Source organism: Procambarus clarkii, chromosome 15 (assembly GCF_040958095.1).
Source record: "Procambarus clarkii isolate CNS0578487 chromosome 15, FALCON_Pclarkii_2.0, whole genome shotgun sequence".
In the NCBI taxonomy this organism is placed as follows: domain Eukaryota; kingdom Metazoa; phylum Arthropoda; class Malacostraca; order Decapoda; family Cambaridae; genus Procambarus; species Procambarus clarkii.
The window spans coordinates 5,099,647-5,124,121 of NC_091164.1; the positions used below are offsets into that span (position 1 = coordinate 5,099,647).

General features: G+C 38.7%; 1 protein-coding gene and 1 non-coding gene across 4 annotated transcripts in view; one reads left to right on the plus strand and one right to left on the minus strand.

Annotated features, from left to right (window-relative positions):
- cutlet (chromosome transmission fidelity protein 18 homolog) overlaps nt 1-24,270 on the minus strand; it is a 61,200-nt gene extending 36,930 nt beyond the window's left edge. For 2 of the 3 annotated variants that reach the window (XM_069324912.1, XM_069324910.1), the window contains exon 1: nt 24,123-24,270. In XM_069324912.1, the coding sequence (XP_069181013.1) occupies nt 24,123-24,255 (133 nt within the window). In that variant the 5' untranslated portion in view covers nt 24,256-24,270. Of the gene's footprint in view, nt 1-4,695; nt 4,754-24,122 lie in introns of those variants that run through there. The other variant, XM_069324911.1, reaches the window with a different exon arrangement.
- Nucleotides 4,038-4,119, plus strand: TRNAS-CGA (transfer RNA serine (anticodon CGA)). Its single transcript has one exon. It is a non-coding gene; the product is annotated as a tRNA-Ser (tRNA).
- Nucleotides 24,271-24,475: the final 205 nt, after the last annotated feature.

The following is a 24,475-nucleotide window of genomic DNA, read 5'->3' on the forward strand; positions in this document are numbered from 1 at the left end:
TATATATATGTCGTACCTAGTAGCCAGAACGCACTTCTCTGCCTACTATGCAAGGCCCGATTTGCCTAATAGGCCCAGTTTTCATGAATTAATTGTTTTTCGACTACCTAACCTACCTAACCTAACCTAACCTAACTTTTTCGGCTACCTAACCTAACCTAACCTATAAAGATAGGTTAGGTTAGGTTAGGTAGGGTTGGTTAGGTTCGGTCATATACCTACGTTAATTTTAACTCCAATAAAAAAAATTGACCTCATACATAATGAAATGGTTAGCTTAATCATTTCATAAGAAAAAAAATTTGAGAAAATATATAAATTTATGAAAATTTGGCTTATTAGGCAAATCAGGCCTCGCATAGTAGGCTGAGAAGTGCATTCTGGCTACTAAGTACGACATATATATATATATATATATATATATATATATATATATATATATATATATATATATATATATATATTATATATATACATATATATTATATATATACATATATATATATGTCGTACCTAGTAGCCAGAACTCACTTCTCAGCCTACTATTCAAGGCCTGATTTGCCTAATAAGCCAAGTTTTCCTGAATTAATATATTTACTATAATTTTTTTCTTATGAAATGATAAAGCAACCCTTTTCTCTATGTATGAGGTCAATTTTTTTTTATTGGAGTTAAAATTAACGTAGATATATGACCGAACCTAACCAACCCTACCTAACCTAACCTAACCTATATTTTTAGGTAAGGTTAGGTTAGGTAGTCAAAAAAAGCTAGGTTAGGTTAGGTTAGGTAGGTTAGGTAGACGAAAAAACATTAATTCATGAAAACTTGGCTTATTAGGCAAATCGGGCCTTGAATAGTAGGCTGAGTAGTGCGTTCTGGCTATTAGGTACGACATATATACATATATATATATATACATATATATATATATATTATATATATATATTATATATATACATATATATATATATATATATATATATATATATATATATATATATATATATATATATATATATATACATATATATATATATACATATATATATATATATATATATATATATATATATATATATATATATATATATATATATATATATATACATTGGCGTTAATATGAGATAATAATTTGAGAATATGAATGATATATATCTCATAAGTTCAATTTCTTTCCTTATTATGCACCCCATACCCATCCCGTGGGCGGTGGTGTAAAGGCTTACAGAGGCACATAATCGGTTCAGGAACTGAACCCTCTAGTTCGTTTAGCTAAGCAAAAAAACAATCTTTTGACGCTAGTTACACAATTATTAATGTTATATATACATGTACACATACTAATACATACATGTACATATATATATCCACATATACATACACATACATATTTAAACACCTACACAAATACATACATCAATAATCTTTTGTATCACAAGTGATTCAACAAAAGGCTCACAACAGTCACTATACAAGGCCCTTTACATATATGGTGGGTCACACAGTTAGTTAATATGAGAATTTCTAGTGTGTGGTTTGGTCAACAATAGGAGATGATTTCCTTATGTGAGAGAGTGAGAAGTGATAGGTGTATGTAGAGGTGACCTAGGCGAGAGGACGCGGCCTCCTCTTATATATATACTATATATATACTATATATATATATATATATATATATATATATATATATATATATATATATATATATATATATATATATATATATATATATGCGGAAAATCCACAGAGAAATATGAAAGGAGGTGAACGTTTCGGCTTGTTAAAGCCTTTGTCAACACCAGTCTGGTGTTGACAGTCAGTCAGTCTGGTGTTGACAAAGGCTTTAACAAGCCGAAACGTTCACCTCCTTTCATATTTCTCTGTGGATTTTCCGCATAAAATGATCAGTGTTTTGTGATCGTCAATTGCATATATATATATATATATATATATATATATATATATATATATATAAATAATAGGGGTGGTAGGAGAGGAAAAGATTAAAGTATTCAGTGAGAATCCACAAGGTCTTCTCTGAACACTATTTATTTTCTTCTTCGAGGATGTGGGTCCCTTTAATTAAACCAGTGGTGGTACCCCTATATATATATATATATATATATATATATATATATATATATATATATATATATATATATATATATATATATATATATATATATATATATATATATATATATATATATAGAAGGGAGTACCACCTCTAGCTGGAAGAAGGGGGACCCATAGCCTCGGAGGAAACCACGCATAACGCATTAGAGGGAATGTTTAGATCCCCTCCAATACAGTTTCTGTGTGCTTTTCTCCTACCACCCCCTTCCTTTTTTATTTTTTGTGCTTTATTATGCATTTGATGGTTACAAGATATACATGGGTTGATACAAAAATAATAATGCAAAAAGGTGCTTAAAGGTTATGGATCTCTTGAAAAACACAACAATGGGAAACATTGATGAATGTCACACATATATATATATATATATATATATATATATATATATATATATATATATATATATATATATATATACATATACATATATATATATACATACATATATATATATACATATTATATATATATATATATATATATATATATATATATATATATATATATATATATATATATATATATATATATATATATATATATATATATATACCGAGTTACACTCCATTTGTAAACTATGTGAACAAGAGCTGGGACATACTCTCCAACACTATATCTGTGAATGCCCTGTTATCAGTGATTTCAGACCAAATGAGGTACTTTGAGCTCTATAATTACTTCATACACTCAGGAATATTGTAAGATATTCTTGTGCTGTACCCAGATTTTGCTAGTAGAGGCTAATAGATCAGCCTTACATTTTATGTTCTCTCCTGATTCTATGTATGATTGGCCGTTCTATGAGATGAACACTGTAATTGTTCAATGTTCAATTGTAACTTTACCATTGTAATCTGAGATATCATCTGATATCATGGTTGTTATATTGAGTGCATATCTACTGCATTATTCCTTGAAATGATCCTCAAATTGTGCTTCAGTGAACCAATGTATAACCCTGAAATTTTACCCTAATATACCTAGTAATCCTTGTTCATTATAGTGTATTGTTATTATTGTGTATTATTCTAATCTTTGTTTTTGTGTCAAAATTTCGTACAATGTACCTGTAATTTTTTTTTTTCAATTTTACTGTAATTTCTCTACTTAAAATTATCTGTACCTGTACCAGTAAAGTAAAGCTGTAAAGTACCTGTAAACATTTTTTGTCAATTTTACTGTAAATTATCTACTTAAAATTATCTGTTTAAACGCTATGCGTGCTAGTGGCTTTACAAGAATGTAAAATCAACATCATGTCCATGTTCTCTCTTAACCCCCCATGTACCTTCTTGTATATAAATAAATAAATAAATAAATAAATAAATAAATAAATAAATAAATAAATAAATAAATAAATAAATAAATAAATAAGATGGGGTTATTAGATGAACTTATAGCTAGTTGTTTTATCTACACTGTGTAATCTTTCATATAGAATAGGGTAGCAACACAATGCTGTGTATGCCTAAGCTTGTTAATAATAAAACTAATAAAAATTGATGTAAAAGACTTTCTTCAAATGAAACAAATCCTTTAGCACTATCACATAATAAATATATTTAGGATCCCGGTAGTACATTCGGGTTCGGTCACAATCGAGAATTCCGGGTTCGAGTCCCGGGCGGGACAGAAATGGTTGGGCGCATTTCCTAATCACCTAATGCCACTGTCCACCTAGCAGTAAATAGGTACCGAGGAGTTAGTCAGCTTGTGTGGTTGCAGCCTGGGCGGGTGGAGCGGAGGGGACCTCTTTATAAGCAAGGATAACACGTATTGTATATATAAACTGGCTGCCTGTTCCCCGACAATGAATTATTAATCATTATACGCTTATTACCAATAGCTACTCCGAGTAAAACAATACAAAAATAATCTGCGTTTATAAACATCCGCAGCTGTGGTGTCCGAGTGGTTAAGGAGATGGACTCGAAATCCATTGGGCTCTGCCCGCACAGGTTCGAATCCTGTCCACAGCGCGGCAAATTTTCTGAACAGGTACGTAGATGTTTCCTGGAGTGTGTTGGCTCTCTTTGGCTTCATGTAACCCTGTGACCTCACCAAACAACCCACGTCTCTCTGATTTTACTACAATCTAAGTAAATTAAATGAAGAGTGAAGAAATGCTTAACAAAAATGAGTTTAGAATTGATGGGGCCCATAATGATCTAGTTTGATGAAAGAATTTTGATGTAGACGTATGTTAAACTTTGTAACTAGCTCATCAATGTTGTAACTTCGGCCTAGTTAAACGAATATTGAGTTGTATACCTCGACCTTTTGTAGATTGTGTTTACCAACACACACAATGGGTATGGGGTTCAATTTTCTATTTCTTTTTTTTATTATGCCTGCCATACCCATCCCGTGGGCGGTGGTGAAAGGTTACAGAGGCACATAATGGATTCAAAAACTGAACCCCATAATTCGTTTAGCTGCTAAGCAAATGACAATCTTTTGAAGCTAGTTACACAATTATTAATGTTATATATACATGTACATATATATACAATCATTTACGTCGCTGAAATTAAGATAGCTGTGAGAGTACTTACCAATCAGGGAAGAGTCATCAAGTTTCTGTGGATCCCCTCCCATGTTGGAATATGTGGGAATGAACGAGCAGATGTGCTGGCAACTGAAGGCGCTGAAGGAGACCATATTGAATACTTCATACCCAAGACTCAACTACAAATTAGAGGTATTGTCAGGCAACATCACCGTGACAAGGTAACTGAGGAAAGGAGGATAGAAGCACAAACCAGTGAATCTGTACGATGGTACAACATGGTTGCAGCTGGTAATCCCAGTCATTATGGCCGAAGAGGAGGACGAGGGAGAGAATCAGTAATAGCGAGAATCCGTCTTGGATACAAATATCCATGGAGATTTGGAATGGAAACAACAGTTGATCAGCGAAGTTGCAGAATCTGTGGTGAGAGTGATGGACACCGCCTTGACCACTATCTACGTGAATGTGAACACCTGAGAGACATTAGGAATATGTGTAGAATAATAAACCCCACATTGTTTGAGTTAGGAAAACACTATTTGTCAAATATTGATACTGTTCTTAAAAGATTTCCCCATTTTGCACCCGCAAGATAACGTAAGCTTTTAAGGGTTGATAGATGTTAATCTTCTTGTTTGAGGAGCTGTTCACTTGAGACAGTTAAGCAAGTCCCAGCTGTGTCTGGGTACAAGTGACAGGATGAACAACCCAGCGGGGTTTCTTCCTATTGGGGAGTGTTGTGCATGCTGCTATGGCGGTGTGTCCACTCACAAGATGAGTGGCGCTGCCCAATACTGTCACTATGGCGGTGTGTCCACTCACAAGATGAGTGGCGCTGCCCAATAAACTCGCCCCTCGGGGCAAAATTTAAAAAAAAAATTAAACCTAAAAAAGAAAGTCTGAATAAATAACAAAACAGTATTATTCAAATAACACAAAAGCACAAGTTACACAACACTTAAAGCGTCACAACAATAGCATATCTGCATGTGTATTTTGGTCGCTATTGTGTTGATAAAATATGGTATTGTAGTGGCGTGTTTGAGTTGCCATTTTCATACGGATGATTCAACTTGTTCAGACGACTGGACAAGCGTCTAATATTAAGTGTTCTTGCCTAACTTTAAGCGTACGAATCTAGAGAAACTAAGCGCGTATGGAATGAGGGTATACTCATGAGCGATGGTAGTTTGCGAAGGTGTATATACTCAGTAGTGATGGTAGTGTGTGTGTGTGAAGGTATATAGTAAGGTGTATTATGTATACCGTAGCCACGGAGAGTACCTGGTACAATGACTCCAGGTCACCTTATTGAGGCCAACACCCGTGCCAGAACACACTCATCCAGCAACCAAGTAAGACTGAAATTAATAAAACTTAAAAGAGACGTTAGAACGAATTTTTCATAGTTAACAAATGGAATGCCCTAGAAAGTGATGTGTTGAAGGCAGACTCTCTACCCAATTTCAAGTGTAAATACGGTAGAACCCAATATATATATATATATATATATATATATATATATATATATATATATATATATATATATATATATATATATATATATATATATATATATATATATGTCGTACCTAGTAGCCAGAACGCACTTCTCAGCCTACTATGCAAGGCCCGATTTGCCTAATAAGCCAAGTTTTCCTGAATTAATATATTTTCTCTAATTTTTTTCTTATGAAAAGATAAAGCTACCCATTTCATTATGTATGAGGTCAATTTTTTTTTATTGGAGTTAAAATTAATGTAGATATATGACCGAACCTAACCAACCCTACCTAACCTAACCCAACCTATCTTTATAGGTTAGGTTAGGTTAGGTAGCCGAAAAAGTTAGGTTAGGTTAGGTTAGGTAGGTTAGGTAGTCGAAAAACAATTAATTCATGAAAACTTGGCTTGTTAGGCAAATCGGGCCTTGCATAGTAGGCTGAGAAGTGCGTTCTGGCTATTAGGGCTATTAGGTACGACATTATATATATATATATATATATATATATATATATATATATATATATATATATATATATATATATATATATATATATGTCGTACCTAGTAGCCAGAACGCAATTCTCAGCCTACTATGCAAGGCCCGATTTGCCTAATAAACCAAGTTTTCATGAATTAATTGTTTTTCGACTACCTAACCTACCTAACCTAACCTAACCTAGCTTTTTCGGCTACCTAACCTAAGCTAACCTATAAAGATAGGTTAGGTAGGGTTGGTTAGGTTCGGTCATATATCTACGTTAATTTTAACTCCAATAAAAAAAAATTGACCTCATACATAATGAAATGTGTAGCTTTATCATTTCATAAGAAAAAAATTTGAGAAAATATATTAATTCAGGAAAACTTGGCTTATTAGGCAAATCGGGCCCTGAATTGTAGGCTGAGAAGTGCGTTCTGGCTACTAGGTACGACATATATATATATATATATATATATATATATATATATATATATATATATATATATATATATATATATATATATATATATATTATATATACATATTATATATACATATTATATATATATATTATATATATATTATATATATATTATATATATATATATTATATATATATTATATATATATATATATTATATATATATTATATATATATATTATATATATATATATATAATATATATATATATATAATATATATATATATATATATATATATATATATATATATATATATATATATATATATATATATATATATATATATATATATATATATATATTACATACATTCTCAGGAACCTGTACATCGGTTGAGTGACAGTTGAGAGTCGGGACCAAAGAGCTGAAGCTCAACCCGCCTACACGTACAATCATATATCATATAGTTAGATGATGATAAAACATCTGCGAACTCGGTATATATTTTGTTGTATAAATGTTGATTTGTATTTCTGATATTCAAGATAACTTCAGGAAGATGTCAAATCTTAACAATATACATATTGGTAAGTTCGAAAGCAATTTGTTATCAACGATTAGTAAAAACAACACAAAATAGATAGCAAAGCATTACTAAGAAATTTGCTAATTCTACAGCGTTCCCAAAGCTAGTGAGACAAACACTGTCGATGTTACTAACATAAAACTCTCCCGAACACATGCAGCAGGAATCTAGGCTAATTATCTCCCAAGTGACTCTCTAAGACAAATTAACTTTAGAGGACTTTAAGTTACATTTTGAGAATACGATTGAAATAGCAAACATTCGATAAACACTATGCCTATAGGATAGACAGGTAGGCCTACAGAATCTATCCTTATTGACACCATCTTGGAGTGAATAGAACCTGTCCCATACGGTGCATGGTAAGTCGGCCCCAATTCTATTTTCAACTTCTTAAATAATTAAAGTTTGAGAAATTACTAATTAATGGGTAATTGATTGCGTTTAAATCAATAATTACACTATAGGGAAACAGATAAACAAAAAATAAACCCTGGCATGTATTTCAAAAAGTCTCAGGCTTCATAGTGACAGCGGAAGTCTCTCTCTCCAGTTGGTATTTGTTGACGTCACAGGCCAGGCGTTGGCTTTTGGAAATGTAAAATTATACCGTAGTGCTAAAAATTGTACACATAAAGTGGCTCAGTGTAAGCTTGATATCTTAACATCGTCTGCAAAAAAAGGTTGCAACGTAATATAGCATTTCTAATTTTATCTGTGATGGTGAAGTGAGCAGCTATCCTGTCACATGTCATGTACAGAATGGTCAAAAAGCAAAATTAAGACCATGACAAAAATTTTTATGTATCAACAAGTGGTTCAATGTACCCTTGCCATCATTAACTTCGTCTTAAAATAATGTTGCAACCCAATATATATAATCCGTAATTATATATGTGAGAGAGGTTGGCGGGGAGGTTAAGAGCAACTCATGTCACTAGTCATGTAGGAGGCGGCCGAGTGCGTGCGTCGACCCGCCTTCCCCGACCCGCACTGAGTGTGTACGTGCAGATCTCCATGTAGTCTCGGCCGCTCCTCAGCGCTCGGCCAATCCCCGCCCGGCTCTCCCCGCCTCCTGGTGACGTCGGCCGTGACGTAATATGATGTCACAGGGGCCGAAGGGGCGTGGATTAACACCTCAAGATCTGCTACACTCGCTACACCACACCGCCCTGGCTTTCGCCACACACTTCCCCGCTCTTTACACACAATGCCAATGCTTCTGTGCCGCCTTCAAACTTCCCCCAGCACAAGTCTGCGCAAATCGATATCCCGGCAAGTTATCGGGAAGGGGAAGGTGTGGCAACGAGCGAACCCCGCGACCATGTGTCACGCTCAAATCCCCCCACAGCCAGTAGAATACCACGTCCCTCTCCTCTCGTAGCTCTCGTAGACACTCTAGTGCTGGCACCTGGACAATCTTGCAAGTGATCATTGCCGTCCTGGAAACCCCTATTCCTTCTCCTCCTTCCCCCGCGCCAGAGTCTTCCAACACGTGCAAAGTACCGTTGGTGGCAGTGTACCCCCGTGGTAAACTTGTGGTAAACCCGTGGTAAAATCCTCTAGCCCTAAGTGTGCGATCAGTATCACGTCCGTCGGACAGGTATACAAAGGAAATACTTATTTCTATTTCCGTGTTTGGCTGCGTCTCGGGGCGGCCGTCGGTGACATCGGTGAGGGGCTTGCGTGTGTCACGCTACACATGGGCCTTCGGATACGTGGCCAATTATCCCATAAAAAGTATTTTGTTACGTGAGTGTAATCTCTCTCTCTCTCTCTCTGTGTCTCACGTGTTGCATGTGTCCTATTTTGTTAATAGTTTAATGCATTCTAGTAGTGTCTTGGAGTGTGTATGGTGCACTGTGTCCTGGAGAGGCGACGGGATTGTGTATCCTAGAAGTTACTGAGCAATGTGTCCTAGAGAAGTGCTGTGGTAGTGCCCTAGAAAAGTAGTGGGGAAAATGTCCTAGAAGTGATGTGTAAATATAATTACAACTTACAAATAGAGTACTCTATGGCAAAATAAATGATAGTGCATTTTTGTAGTACAATACTGTATAAACAATTGAATTAACAAGTGTGGCCTTAACGTAAGTTCATATTTTCAAACTATCCCCAAAAATCAATTTAGGATGAAAGTGGTGATAAAGCCAACTGAACGTCTAAAAGCATTTCAATGTGAAAAAAAATCATTTGTGGCTGAAACATTTATGTGTTAGGAGACAGGGTTGTTGGGTCTAGGAGAAAGGGGGGGGGGGGCTGGGGGGGATTGGGGAGTTGGACGTGATGAGGCTTCTCCATAACCCCCCCCTCCTCTTCCTCCCCCAATCTTCCCCCCCCCCTTCCCCTCTCAAAATGCCTCTTACCAGGACACAGTGAAGCACAGGGCATCAAGTGGACGACCGCGAAGGCGGGCGTTGTATAACCCTGCCACTGTATAACCCTGCTATTGCATAATCCTACTCCTGTACAACCCTATTACTATTTTACCTGCTACTGTATCACCTGCTACTATAACACCTGTTACTCTATAATCTAGCTGCTATATTACCTACTACAGTATAATCCTGCTACTGATACCCCTGCTGCTATATTACCTACTACTGTATAACCCAGCTACTATATTATCTGATACTATATTGCCAGCTACTGTATAACCCTGCTACTGTATAACCCTGCTATTGTATAACCCTGCTACTGTATAACCCTGCTACTGTATAACCCTGCTACTGTATAACCCTGCTACTGTATAACCCTGCTATTGTATAACCCTGCTACTGTATAACCCTGCTACTGTATAACCCTGCTACTGTATAACCCTGCTACTGTATAACCCTGCTACTGTATAACCCTGCTACTGTATAACCCTGCTACTGTATAACCCTGCTACTGTATAACCCTGCTACTGTATAACCCTGCTACTGTATAACCCTGCTACTGTATAACCCTGCTACTGTAAAACCCTGCTACTGTATAACCCTGCTACTGTATAACCCTGCTACAGTATAATACTGCTACTGTATAACCCTGCTGCAGTATAATACTGCTACTGTACTCACCTAGTTGTGCTTGCGGGGGTTGAGCTTTTGGCTCTTTGGTCCTGTCTCTCAACCGTCAATCTACTGGCGTACAGGTTCCTGAGCCTACTGGGCTCTATCATATCTACATTTGAAACTGTGTATGGAGTCAGCCTCCACCACATCACTTCTTAATGCATTCCAGTTACTAACTACTCTGACACTGAAAAAGTTTTCTAATGTCTCTGTGGCTCATTTGGGTACTCAGCTTCCACCTGTGTCCCCTAGTGCGTGTACCACCCGTGTTAAATAATCCATCCTTGTTTACCCCGTCAATTTCCCTGATAATTTTGTATGTGGTGATCATGTCTCCCCAGCTCTTCTGTCTTCCAGCGACGTTAGGTGCAGTTCACACAGCCTGTACTCATAACTCGTGCCTCTTAGTTCTGAGACTAGCCTAGTGGCATACCTCTGAATTTTTTCCAGTTTCGTCTTGTGCTTGACAGGGTAAGGGCGCCATGCTGGAGCCGCATACTCCAGGATTGGTCTTACAAACGTGGTATACAAGTTTTCTCAAAGATTCCTTACGCAGGTTTCTGAAGGCAGTTCTGATGTTAGCCAGCCTCGTATACACCGCCGATGTTATTCTTTTGATGTGGGCTTCAGGAGACAGGTTCTTTTTAATGTCTATCTATCAACTAGATCTTTCTCTCTGTCCGTTTCGTGAAGGACTTCATCTCCCATTCGGTATCCAGTGTCTGGCCTTTTATTTACTTCACCTAGTTTCATTATTTTACATTTACTTGGGTTGAACTTTAGTAGCCATTTGTTGGACCATACCTTCAGCTTGTCTAGGTCATCTTGTAGCCTCATACTGTCTTCCTCTGTCTTAATCCTCCTCATAGTTTTTGTATCTGTATAACTATAACAATTTGCAACTGTATAGCCCTGCTACTGTAAATCCGTGTTACTGTATAACCGTGCTATTGTATAGCCCTGCTACTGTATAACCCTGCTACAGTAAAACACTGCTATTGTAATACCGTGCTACTGCAATACTGTTCTACTGTATAACCCTGCTACTGTAAAACCCTGCTGCTGCATAACTCTGGAAATGTGTGTGTGTGTGAATTCTTTGAATGTGTGAAATCTGGGGTAAAAGGTTTTACGAAGTACTGTACCTCAAATCTCCAGTAATAACCAATGTCGCGGAGAACTGTTACATCCCTTAGAAGACCGGGCTCACTAACCTCATCAACTTGGCTCCCAGCCCAGGACAGAGTCATGGGGCTACGCTGGATTCAGAGTCGCCTGTTTGTCTCTGATCAATTAAATAGGTAGCTCTGAGTCCAGAGTTCACCATGTAAAGATCATCGCTGGCAGACATGGTGGTCAACACACAACTTGGGCAAAGGTCAAAAACCTCCGTCGGCAAGGCTTGCTGGCCAGGCCGCTCACGTGATGATAAACCTCACAAGTGGAAAGCTTTTTTAATACCACGGGTTTTTCACTTTGTGGGTGTTATTATCACTGTTTTGTCTTCGTGGAGATAATATCAACGACAGGATCATGTGAAGTTACACATTCGAGTATACTGTTCAGCTTTATTATCTACGTCAGGCCCACGAGACGACAGTAGAGCCTAGTGTCCAGCGGGAAGTTATCTACGACCGTCGAGATAGTCGAAGGGTCACATTAATATGAACAGCATTGTGTTGAGGTGGTCCTAGGTTCCGTGCTATTTTGTAATTGTTTAAAAGTTGGAAACCTTTACTAATTTTCTCAAAACGTGTGTTGGGCAATATATTACAATATAAGGCAAAAACTATCTCTTCAATTGAATACAATTACATGTGACTATTTACATGGGGATAGTTTAGGTTAGTTATTTTGGCTCTGTTGAAAGTATGATAGGTGAAGCATTTTGTAACCCAATTCTTAGGCTATGTTTGCCCAAATTTGGAGGTTTCTTCAATTTCGCATTCGTAAACTTGTATGTAGCGTTTTATGGGACAATGTTTTGTTTAATTAAATCTAAATTATTATTATTTTTATTATTATTATATATTGGTGTTGTTTATAGTTCAGTTGTGTATTTCCAGCCGTGACAAGTTAAAAGAAGATAACACATTTAGCACGTAGACAAATCATTGTTTTAAAATATAAAGTAAAAAATACAAAAAAATCTGAATGTAATACAAATTGTATAATAACATAAAGTTACAGAGGTATACCCTACTTCTTAATATATAGACTGAAAGTTGACTATAATCTTGATCTGTGGTCAAGACTAAGGTATACTTGCTGGTTGGATAGTGATTTATTTTGGTGTTTTAATAAACACCGCCGTGAGGCCAAAACCAAACGTACACAATGATCCTTGATTGATTCTTTTATTATGCACCCCATACACATCCCATGGGCGGTGGTGGAAAGGGTTACAGAGGCACATAATGGGTTCAGGAACTGAACCCCAGAGTTCGTTTAGCTAAACAAGTGTGACAATCTTTTGAAGCTAGTCACACAATTGTTAATGTTATACATACATGTACATACATATATACAATCATTTACAATGCCCCTTTGCAGACAGTAAGTCGTAAAACGCGGCTGATGATTAGACACCCAAACTCACACATCTGAAAGCAAAGGAAGTGACGCTGTTTCGGTTCGTCTTGGGACACTTTAGCAGCTGATAATCTTGTCACTCCAAGATGTTGACAATCTTATGTTAACCAACATTTATTGTTTACTTTAAGATATAATTACTGTGTTATTATTAGCTTTATATTTTATATATATATTGTATGATAGTTATGTATATCAAGCAGATAAATGCGTTGTTATAGCCTTTAAATAAAGGCTAGAGCTATAGGATTTTTTTATATTTATTGACAAGGCTGTGGCCCAACCACTTGGGCTGGACGGTTTAGCGACGGTCTCCCTTCATGCTGGTCGGTGTTCAACCGTCCGTCCGAGTGGTTGGGCACCATTCCTTCCCTCCGTCCCATCCTAAATCCTTATTCCTCATATCCTTTCCAAGTGTCATATAGTCGTAATGGCTTAGCGCTTTCTCCTGATAATTAGCCTACCTTTGCTAATGTTGTGCTATAATCATTGATTGTGCTCTTATAACCTACATACTGCCTATGTTTACTGATACTTTTGTGATATATAATTTGCATGTCTATGATAAGTGTTGTCACAAGATCCCTGCATCGACTCCCGCGGCAGGACAGAGCCGCTTGGGCACGTTTCATTCACCTGACGCCTCTGTCCACCAAACAGTAAATGGGTACCCCGGGAGCATAATAAGAATTGCATCCTGCGCAAGGTCGTCAGTAATTGGCCCTAGGAGCCTAGGAGAAGGACCAACCTAAGCCTAACAGGCTTCCTGTCTTTGACTACGATGAACTATATGCTTATGGTGTTGTAATGTATAATCCCCCAAATCCCCAGTTTCGGGGACATGAAGCCTGTGTGTATATAAATATATATATATATATAGGCTTGTATCGAGGTTCCCTCCCAAGGTCGAACTACTGACCCCTCCTTAACCCCTTACAACAGTTGCCTAACTCCCGGGTACCTGTTTACTGCTAGGTGAACAGAGACATTAGGTGAAAGGAAACAACCAACCACTTCTGTTCCGCCCGAAAATCTTAGTCGGGATCCCTCGATTGTGAGTCGACAACGAGGCCAACTGTACTACGAGACCCTATACTGTCATACATAATGTTGTCATACATATTATATACATCAAACATACATAATAGTGTTGTCATACATATTGTATATACTTACTGATTGTGTTGTTATACATATTGTATGTGTACTGATTGTGTTGTTATACATATTGTATGTGTACTGATTGTACTGTCATACATATTGTATGTGTCTACTGATTGTGCTGTCATACAGTGTCTAATTGCTTTTGTTTTTGCAGTGATATTCCTGCGCGGGCCCTAAGCCTCTGGCTGGCCCACTAAGTGTTGCTTGTGTCTGTTTTACTTGGGCGGTGTATGAGTATTTATGACTCGTATGGTCGCTTAAGTAATATTTTGCCCCCCATGTGTTTAACAATTTCTGGTCTGTTGAATCTAAGTTGAAATTGTATTGGGTTTGTAACTGTGCACTTTGTTAGATAATGTTCCAGTGGTCTGTTGGGCATTTCTCCACATTGTTGACTTAATTGATGCCGCGGGGGGGGGCGGCTAGTTTATTGTGCACCCCATACTCATCCTGTGAGCGGTAGCGCAAAAAGCATTACAGAGGGCACAAAAGGTCTTTATCAGACCTCAACTTAGACTCTTACATAAACAATATATCATTCATCTATCATTCACAACTTATAATTACAATGTCAGCTAGTTACAGAGAATGTTCTATTTCAAGAGCTATATATGTACAGTAAGTCATTATACATGGTAGTTCTTATCGCTAATACATAATTCTTTGAGCAATGGAGATATTAGAGAGTCATAGGGGAGCTGCTGTTTATTATTAGAATTCATAATACACTACTTGTTTCTTAAGCTCATATGTCGTTTATCTACTGGAAGCGAAATATGGATACAGTGCAAGGATTTCAGGTATTTTATCCTTAGTAATAAGATAGGTTGCCATATCATACAGCGTGAGTTTAGATTTATCTCTAAATGGCTCAATTTTACTACAATCCAAGATATAGTGCTCAAGTGTGTCCCTGTCTTTGTCCACACACTTTACTTCATCTAGATCCCTATACAAGCCGAACTGCCAGAGATACTTGTAGCCAAGTCTTATACGAGGTGTGACAACATCTGTTAGTCTACTGACTTTGTTACTTGCCCCCATACACATGTTTTACGTCACACATTTCATTGTGATAAACAATGGACCTGCTAGTTCCAGTTTGCACTGTTCTACTTTCTTCAAATTCATCCAGGAGTTCTCGTCCAATGACACTTTTATGGAATCTATTTGATAACTCAAGATTCCGTTCAATACTGTCTTTATTTACTGCAACCTTAGCAAGGGCGTCAACTTTATCATGTTTCTGCAGGCCAATGTGAAAGGAATCAACAACAGTGCTGACATTTTCTCTTATCTTCTGGAACCTGTAAGTCTATTTCCCATGCAAATGGGTATCCAAGCCTGATGCGATGTAAGTGTACTTCTGTTGTTCTACTTTCACACAGCAAAATAAGTAGTTCATATTTGGTTGAATTCTTGTACCAATCCACAGATCCTGATGTTGCAACTGCTGTGTTGTGGTCACTGTACATCTTTTGTACTGCTCTATTTCTAATTAATTTCTTAATCTGTGACAGACTCTGTGGTACGTAAATATCTACATTTCTTCTCTTAGTTGCAAGTTTTGCAGCTTCGTCTGAATGTCATTTCCTATTATTCCCAAATGACTTGGCAATGTGTCTACTGACTGTGCTGTCATACATATTGTAATGTTTATTTATCGTACTTTCATACATATTATGTATGTTCATGTATCAGACTTGTTCCGTCAAAATTACCATACTGCATTAGGCTACTGATATTTTCTGACGCTTTATTAAGTAAAAAGTTTGAGTAATGCCACTCTATAAGTTCTTGCTGGGCTCTTCACACTTATCTGCTATAGCGGGCTGTCCCTGATAAGATATCTCCCGCCGAGACTGCCAGCCAGGATGTGCTTTATCTCGGAGCTGCAAGAGATAACTCTCTTGCATGACAGGGATGAGAGTCCAGCGGCTCTCTTTTTGTGGGAAAAAGGGTCCGCTGGACAGTCGGGTTTCCAGTTAATTTAGGGAAGGGTCCGCTGGACAGTCGGGTTTCCAGTTAATTTAGGGAAGGGTCCGCTGGACTGTCGGGTTTCCAGTTAATTTAGGGAAGGGTCCGCTGGACTATCGGGTTTCCAGTTAATTTAGGGAAGGGTCCGCTGGATTATCGGGTTTCCAGTTAATTTATGGAAGGGTCCGCTGGACTATCGGGTTTCCAGTTAATTTAGGGAAGGGTCCGCTGGACTGTCGGGTTTCCAGTTAATTTAGGGAAGGGTCCGCTGGACTGTCGGGTTTCCAGTTAATTTAGGGAAGGGTCCGCTGGACTGTCGGGTTTCCAGTTAATTTTAAAAATCGTTCCAGGTAAACTCTACGGACAATTTTTGTTTGTTTTCAAAATCACTCATTTGGAGTTAAAGGATTTTTATGAGAAAAATAATTTCATAGAAGTTTGTTAAGAGTTCATATGGGAGAAATTCAAAGTTTTTCAGAGATCAGGTTTATGAAAATATTTCAGAATTCATATAATCATAGGAGTGATAACATAGTTTCTAAATAAAATTCACATAATTCCATGATCACATAGTTTCTAAATAAAATTCTTTGTTCTTTCTAATACCTATGATATTTAATTGATTATTCTGAACCTCTGTTGGGTTCTAGTGCCTGAGAATGCTTGCAGGGCTAGAAAAAGCTGCAAAACTAAGCCATGAGGATCATCCTCAAGTTACTAAACATGAGGAAAGAATTCAGCATCGCATGAGGGAATAGGATGCTGATTAGTTTCATTAATTTCACAATTTCATTACTGTGAAATTAATGCTTTAATTGGTATCAAGATGCTTACCCTAACCCCTGCACAGACGTTCTCAAAGCCTGTCTTATCGATGGTCAGCATCCCTCAAAATAGATTACTAAACTGCAACTAACTCCGAACGGATCAGGTTGGCAATATTTGTCAAGAGAGACAACAACGACAATTTCCTGCACCATGGGAGATCACCTCTTTCAAAATTACTACCCATCCCTTCCCACCCAAGATGATTAAAGATCCATCCATGGTTCGAGTTGAAGCAGACTAAAAGGCCTCAACCCAAATTGATGTTTTGGTCATTGAGCGCTCCCTCTGCCTAACTATTTCAACTAATGGTTCCTTGCTCACTACTGCAAGTGCAGTAGTGAGCAAGGGAAGGGAAGGGACGGGAATTATGAGAAAGCGCCAAGCCATTATGACTATATAGCACTAGGAAGGGATCGGGGATAGGACGGGGGAGGGAAGGAATGGTGAGATCGTATAGATAACTAGGCCTCCACTCTTCAGGCAGAATTGTTTGTCATACTCCTCGAACCCAAACGAGTACGAATCTATACTTCCCACCATACCCACCCACCTACCGCTCTGCCTACCCATCCATCTACATCCATACATACCCATCTACTAACCTTTCTACGGCCCAAGGCCAGGGTCGTACAAATGACCCTGGGGCTAGATTTACGAAGAAGTTACGCAAACACTTACGAACCTGTACATCTTTTCTCAATCTTTGGCGGCTTTGGTTAAAATTATTAAACAATTAATGAGCTCCGAAGCACCAGGAGGCTGTTTATAACAATAACAACAGTTGATTGACAAGTTTTCATGCTTGTAAACTGTTTAATAAATGTAACCAAAGCCGTCAAAGATTGAGGAAAGATGTACACGTTCGTAAGTACTTGCGTAACTGCTTCGTGAATCTGGCCCCTGGCCTTGGGTCGTGTTGCCTCCCAAGGCAACACAAGGCCTGGATCGTGGCGTTATGTTCACTCACAGGATGAGTAACGCTCCCCAATAAACTAGAGCCCTCCGGGGCAAAATTTAAAAAAATAAAATGCATCTATAAACGACATTAATGACACCATTGATTCCTTGGTGAAGTAGAGGGATAGCCTAGCCTTGTGTAACGGAGGAAATGTATATGTTTATCTCTCAGAATGTTTGGTAATATGTTTATTGTTGGTGATGTGTGTGTATATGTATGTATTAACACGATGTACTGAACGGGGTGAGAATAGCTTGAGCTACCTCATCCCCTTGTGTGTATTTTACCTCAATAAACTTATTTCAATTTCAATTTCTTAGCCCTCTGATTTGAACAATCTTCTCTCGTACATACAGCAATGAAGCGCGTCAATGACTGGGCAAGTACAACTCAAACCAAACTTGCAGGCATATACCTTGCCACTGAATTTTTAAAAGACAAAGGCAGTGGACTTATATACTGTGACTCGCAGAGTGCACTCCTGACATTGAACGCACATAGTAGTGACACCCAGAAAATAGTCAGTGATATTCGAATGAACGTTTTAGCTGCTACAGAAAACAGATTTGAAATTAAATTCCTATGGATACCATCACAAGTTGGCATCTCAAGGCATGATACTGTTATAGTGGCCAGAATACGCCTGGGATATAGACGTATCTGGCAGCTTTCTCAAAACCCCAAATGTCGAGTACACAATGTGTCAACTTTGTGAAAGAGAAAACATGCACTCCCTTGAACATTATATTGTAGAATGTCCCATATTGACTGACTTTCGCCCTCTTGGGCTGAGGTATGCTGAACTCTGTAACTACTATATGAGTACTGGAACACTTGATGATATATTGGACTTGTACCCTAGATTGACCATGTAATGTATCAGTTATACAATTTATGTATGTGATGTAACTATATAACCTGAGCTTGTAAAGGCATCTAAATCACCTTCAGTGGTAAAGTTCTTAATTGCTCACTAGCTTCTCTATCAGCTATCTCACCCTGTCAGAGTAAAAGAGAGAAATGTATGTGTGTATATATGTATGTATGTATATGTATGTGTATAAAGTATATGTGGAAGATAATCAGAGTTACGTTTCGCCTTTGTAAATGTACATTAATGACATTATGTAAAAGACACATCGAACACTTTATGCAGCATACATAAATCTGTGTATCTATGCATTTACGTATGTAGCTTAGCCTAGCATTTTAAAAGCACTACAAACACTTTCTGTGGTTGATTGTTCAATAAATCCCTGAACTATATGTTTGACAAATCTATCATCCTGTCCATGGAGGACAGAAGAAAATGTATATACGATGGTTAGCATTATAAATGTGTGGCCACATCTGTGGTAGAAAATAGTAAAAAAAAACTCCATTCTCACACCCCAGCTCTAAGCGTGTCCTCATATTCCATCCATGTGCTCTATATCTTTCCTCTATGGAACTATACATCATGAAATCAACGTCATCTCCAGCATTAATCAGAGCAATTGTGTTGCGTCGTCAGTAAGTGAGCGACTGTTGCTTCATTTTGATCATTTATTATGCACCCTATACCCACCCGTGGACGGTAGGGGAACAGGTTACAGGGGCACATAATGGGCTTAAAAAACTAAACCCCAAAATTAATTTAGCTAAATTACAGTTTTGATGCGCTTATCATACAGTTTAATATATCGATAGTCTTTTATATCGCAATTAGTTCAAGATCTGGCCCACAAGTTCAAGTATGTTTATTGAGACAAGAAAAAAATACATCTCAAAGGGATAGAGTAGCTTAGGCTATTTCTACCCCCCATACTCTGGCCCACAAGAGTTGCCAGCACACCGCCATATGCTCTCGGAGTAAAAACGTATCCAGACTGATCCAAGTGAGCATCACTTTAATGCAACTTACTCTCACAGACATCCAAACTTACGTGCAGGTTTAAGGAGTGTTCTTAGGAGCCAGATTCACAAAGCAGCTACGCAAGCACTTACGAACCTGTACATCTTTTCTCAATCTTTGGCGGCTTGGTTTACAATTAACTTATTAAACAGTTAATGAGCTCCGAAGCACCAGGAGGCTATTTATAACAATAACAACAGTTGATTGGGAAGTTTTCATGCTTGAAAATTATTTAATAAATGTAACCATACCCGTCAAAGATTGAGGAAAGATGTTCACGTTCGTAAGTACTTGCGTAACGACTTCGTGAATCTGGCCCTTGTGTCTTGTCTTCCTGCGTACTCTACACATCTGTGACCCTCAGTTTCTGCATTCAGATTTTTTTTATTTACTAATCATTCTTTCTCCTTGGGTACCTCTTACATTTTATCAACTGTGCCTATTCTCAAGCTAAACATAATTTCTTTCATACCAAACCTGCTTCCAACACTGTGCTCTGCCTTCCCTTTATATCTGAACTCCAAAATCGCACTAAAATCCTTCATCCAAATGTTTATTCAGGTAAAAGTACATACATACAAGATGAGTTACAAACATAATGTTGGATTTCTAGATAGAGCTAGTACATACAATGCCTAGAGCCACTAATACGCACAGCATTTCGGGCAATCAATAAAGGGTTAAATGAAGTAGCAGTAGCAGCCACCGCAATACCCAGGAGTGCGCGAGAACTCTTTAATATAACACAACATAAACAGGCACACAACGCCTCCCTCACACACACACTTGACTCAGCCAGGCAGGTGCGGGCGCCAGGAGCTAGGAAGTGGAGGGTGGGCGGTCCTAGGAAGGGTGGCCGTGGAGGGGGGATCCTAGGAAAGGAAGGGAATTATCAAGGGAAAGGGAAAGCCATCACGACTATATAGTGCTTGGAAGAGATCAGGATAAGGTTACGGGCTCACCATAGCCCGTGCTACATGCACACTTCGTTCTGAGTTTTTTTCTGATCTGGATAAGGATTTTGAATGGGACCGAGGAAAGGAATGGTGCCCAACCACTTGGAAGGTCGGGGATTGAACGCCGACCTGCATGAAGCAAGACCATCGCTCTACCGTCCTAGGAAGGTTGGCGGTGGAGAAGGGGGGGGGGGAATCCTAGGAAGGGTAGCGAGACTGTTGGTGTACTTACTCATCACTACACCCGGCTGTCGTACAGTGCATGCGGAATCAAGAGGTGTATCTACCTCTTTATGCCCGCCTATCCCAGCCTTCTTGTACCTGTTACGCTATAATCTAACTATTCTGATGTTCGAGTTCTTTGTCGAATCTGGCCTTAATCTGGTCTTTAATCGAATCTGGTCCATGGAGGTAGCTTCCACGACTTCTTTCAGTGGGGTGAGGAAGATACAGCTCTCTGAGGCCTGTATAAGTGTGTGTTGGGGGTGAGGGTGATATGCTGTAATGTAATGTAATGGGGGGAGTTGGTGGGGGTGTATGATAGTGTATTGGGGGGTGTTTGGGGTGAGGGAGATATAATGTAATAAGCTATTGGTATGGGTGATAGTGTAGGGGGCTCCTGGTAGGGGGTGAGGGATGGACAGTGTAGGGGGCTCATGGTAGGGGTGAAGGGGGGGGGGAGGAGATAGCAAATATCAACAATGATAGGAAGCTGCATTACTCTGCGGGTGTACGTGACTACTTCAGGCCGGCAGGGGAGGGGGGGGGGTGATGGATGGGGGGGGGGAAAGGGTTGAGAAGGAGTGAGGGGAGGGGGTGAGGGAGAGGAGAGGCATGGCAGGCCAGAGGAGAAGGAACAAGGAGGAGGATGTAAAGGAGGAAGAAGGAATGTCAGGAGTGACTAAAGTGACTAAAGAATGACTTTGAGTGACTAAAATAGGAAACAGGGACATAAAACATGAAGATGTCATGAAAACAGAAGAGGAAAGAAAATGTAACTTAAAAAAAATTAGAGAAGAATACTTAGTATTAAAACAAACATAACGAATAATCACAGAAGAGGCGCAAGGAAGGTTGCGGAAGAAACATGTAACTTTAATAATTAGGAGGAAAACTAAAAAGGGGGGAACAACCCGAACAAGGGATGCATTGAAGTGTAAAGCCAAAAAGATACGAAGCAGCAGAAAACGCGGTAGCCAGTAAAATTTCTTTTAATTTTGCCTCCTAAGGGCGAGTTTACTGGGCAGCGCCACTCATCCTGCGAGTAGACACACCCCCATAGCAGAATGTACGATACCTCCCCCCCCCCCGTAGGAAGAAAACCCGCTGGGTTGTTCATCCTGTCACTTATACCTAGACACAGCTGATACCTGCTTAACTGTCTCAAGTGAACAGCTTGAGACAAACAAGAAGATTAACAAATGAACAAATCTTAAGATTAACATTTATCAACTCTTCAAGTTTACGTTATCTTGCGGGTACAAAATAGGCGAATCCTTTAAGAACATATATATTTGACAAATCGCGTTTCCCAAACTCAAACAATGTGGGGTTTATTATTATTATACACATATAGAATAAATGAAGAAGAAATTGTAGACAACCAGAACGCAACTCCACAGTCTTCTGAGACTGATGGCAGCCTACTACTATTTATAATGTCTCTTAGATGTTCACATTCTTTCAGGTAGTGGGTCAAGGTGGTGCCCGTCACTTTCATCACAGATTCTGCAACTCTGCTGCTCAGCTGTTGTTTCCATCCCGAATCTCCATGGATTCATCCCATATCCAAGACGAATTTTTGCTATTACTGATTCTCTCCCGCGGCCACCTCCCCTTCGTCCATAATGATTGGGATTGCCGGCTGCAACAAATGTACCAGCGTACGGATTGACTGATTATTCTTCTATCCTCCTTTTCTCAGTTACCTTGTCACGGTCAATGTGGTCTTCAATCAAATCAAGCTGCATAACGAAATTAATCCAACATAATTAAGAAATACATGACCGCTTTTATTATCAAACTGACGAAGATCTGCACTTATGTGGTACCCTAAACATGACAGGTAACAGAGGTTTATAACAGGCGCTAAGATCTCCAAACTCTATCTCCAGGCTATCTTGAAGAACATGAAAATGGGTAATTACAATGCTCCATGTACCTCATACCAGCAGGTCTATTCTAATGACGGGAGATTCAGTAACGTAAAGTACCATAGATGACCCAGTTCCGGGGTGCATTTTGCTAATAGAATTTACACGTGGAGTGTTCAGGATGATGATTTGTTCATTTATGTGCCCCAATTCCGTGGGTGGCAGTAAAAAGGGCACAAAAGGGGCTCGGAAACTGAACCACAAAATTCATTTAGCTAAGGAAGTTACTATTTTAATAACGTAGTTGCACGGCTTAATGTATACCTTACCTTACCTTGAGGTTACCTTGAGGTGCTTCCGGGGCTTAGCGTTCTCGCGGCCCGGTCGGGGGTAGAAATAGCCTAAGCTACTCTATCCCTTTGAGATGTATTTCTTGCTTATCTCAATAAACATACTTGAACTTGGTCGTCGACCAGGCCTCCTGGTTGCTGGACTGATCAACCAGGCTGTTGGACGCGGCTGCTCGCACACTGACGTATGAGTCACAGCCTAGTTGATCAAGTATCCTTTGGGATATATATATCAATAGTTTTCTATTACACAGTTGGGTTAAGAAGACCACAACACCCCATAAGCTGAGCAATTTACATCCTACATGACTGTAAGAATCGTCACTTACCAGTTTAATAATGTGGCATTTTGCTGTGACGAATCTAAGTCTTGTATGATGTAAACTGCTCCGCTGAAACTAATCCTCATAGTTACTATGTCGCAGTGCCTATGACCCCAAAATAACACCAGCATGAGAGACTTGGCGACACTAAATGAAAAACACAGATAATGAATACATAAGCCGTCAACCTTCAGGGCAGGTGAGGCATCGGTACCCTCTGAGACCAAGCTGACCGCCCCCTCCCACCGACAATCATACTACCGTAACTCAGTATAATAGATCTTACTTGAATGACGTAAGTGAACTAATTCGGAGATTAAAGTTAACAGCATTTGGTGAGGTTTAGATTTGCGAATGACAAGACTTTGGAGAGCACTCAACATCCCGCTCATTATGGCGCCGGCTCGTAATGTAAACATCGTGACGTCACCGTGACGCAGGCAGAGACGCGGGAACCTTCTTTATATAGTCCATTCAACTCCTACAAATATGTCAAGCGAATATAAATAATGTTGTATCCGGATTATTTTTTACATGTATACTTGTAAAGTTAAGGCCACTTGGCATGATTCTAGAGGAGAAAGGGTAATTAATAGAGAGCGAGTCACTGTACTGGGGGTTGAGACAAAGGAGACTTGA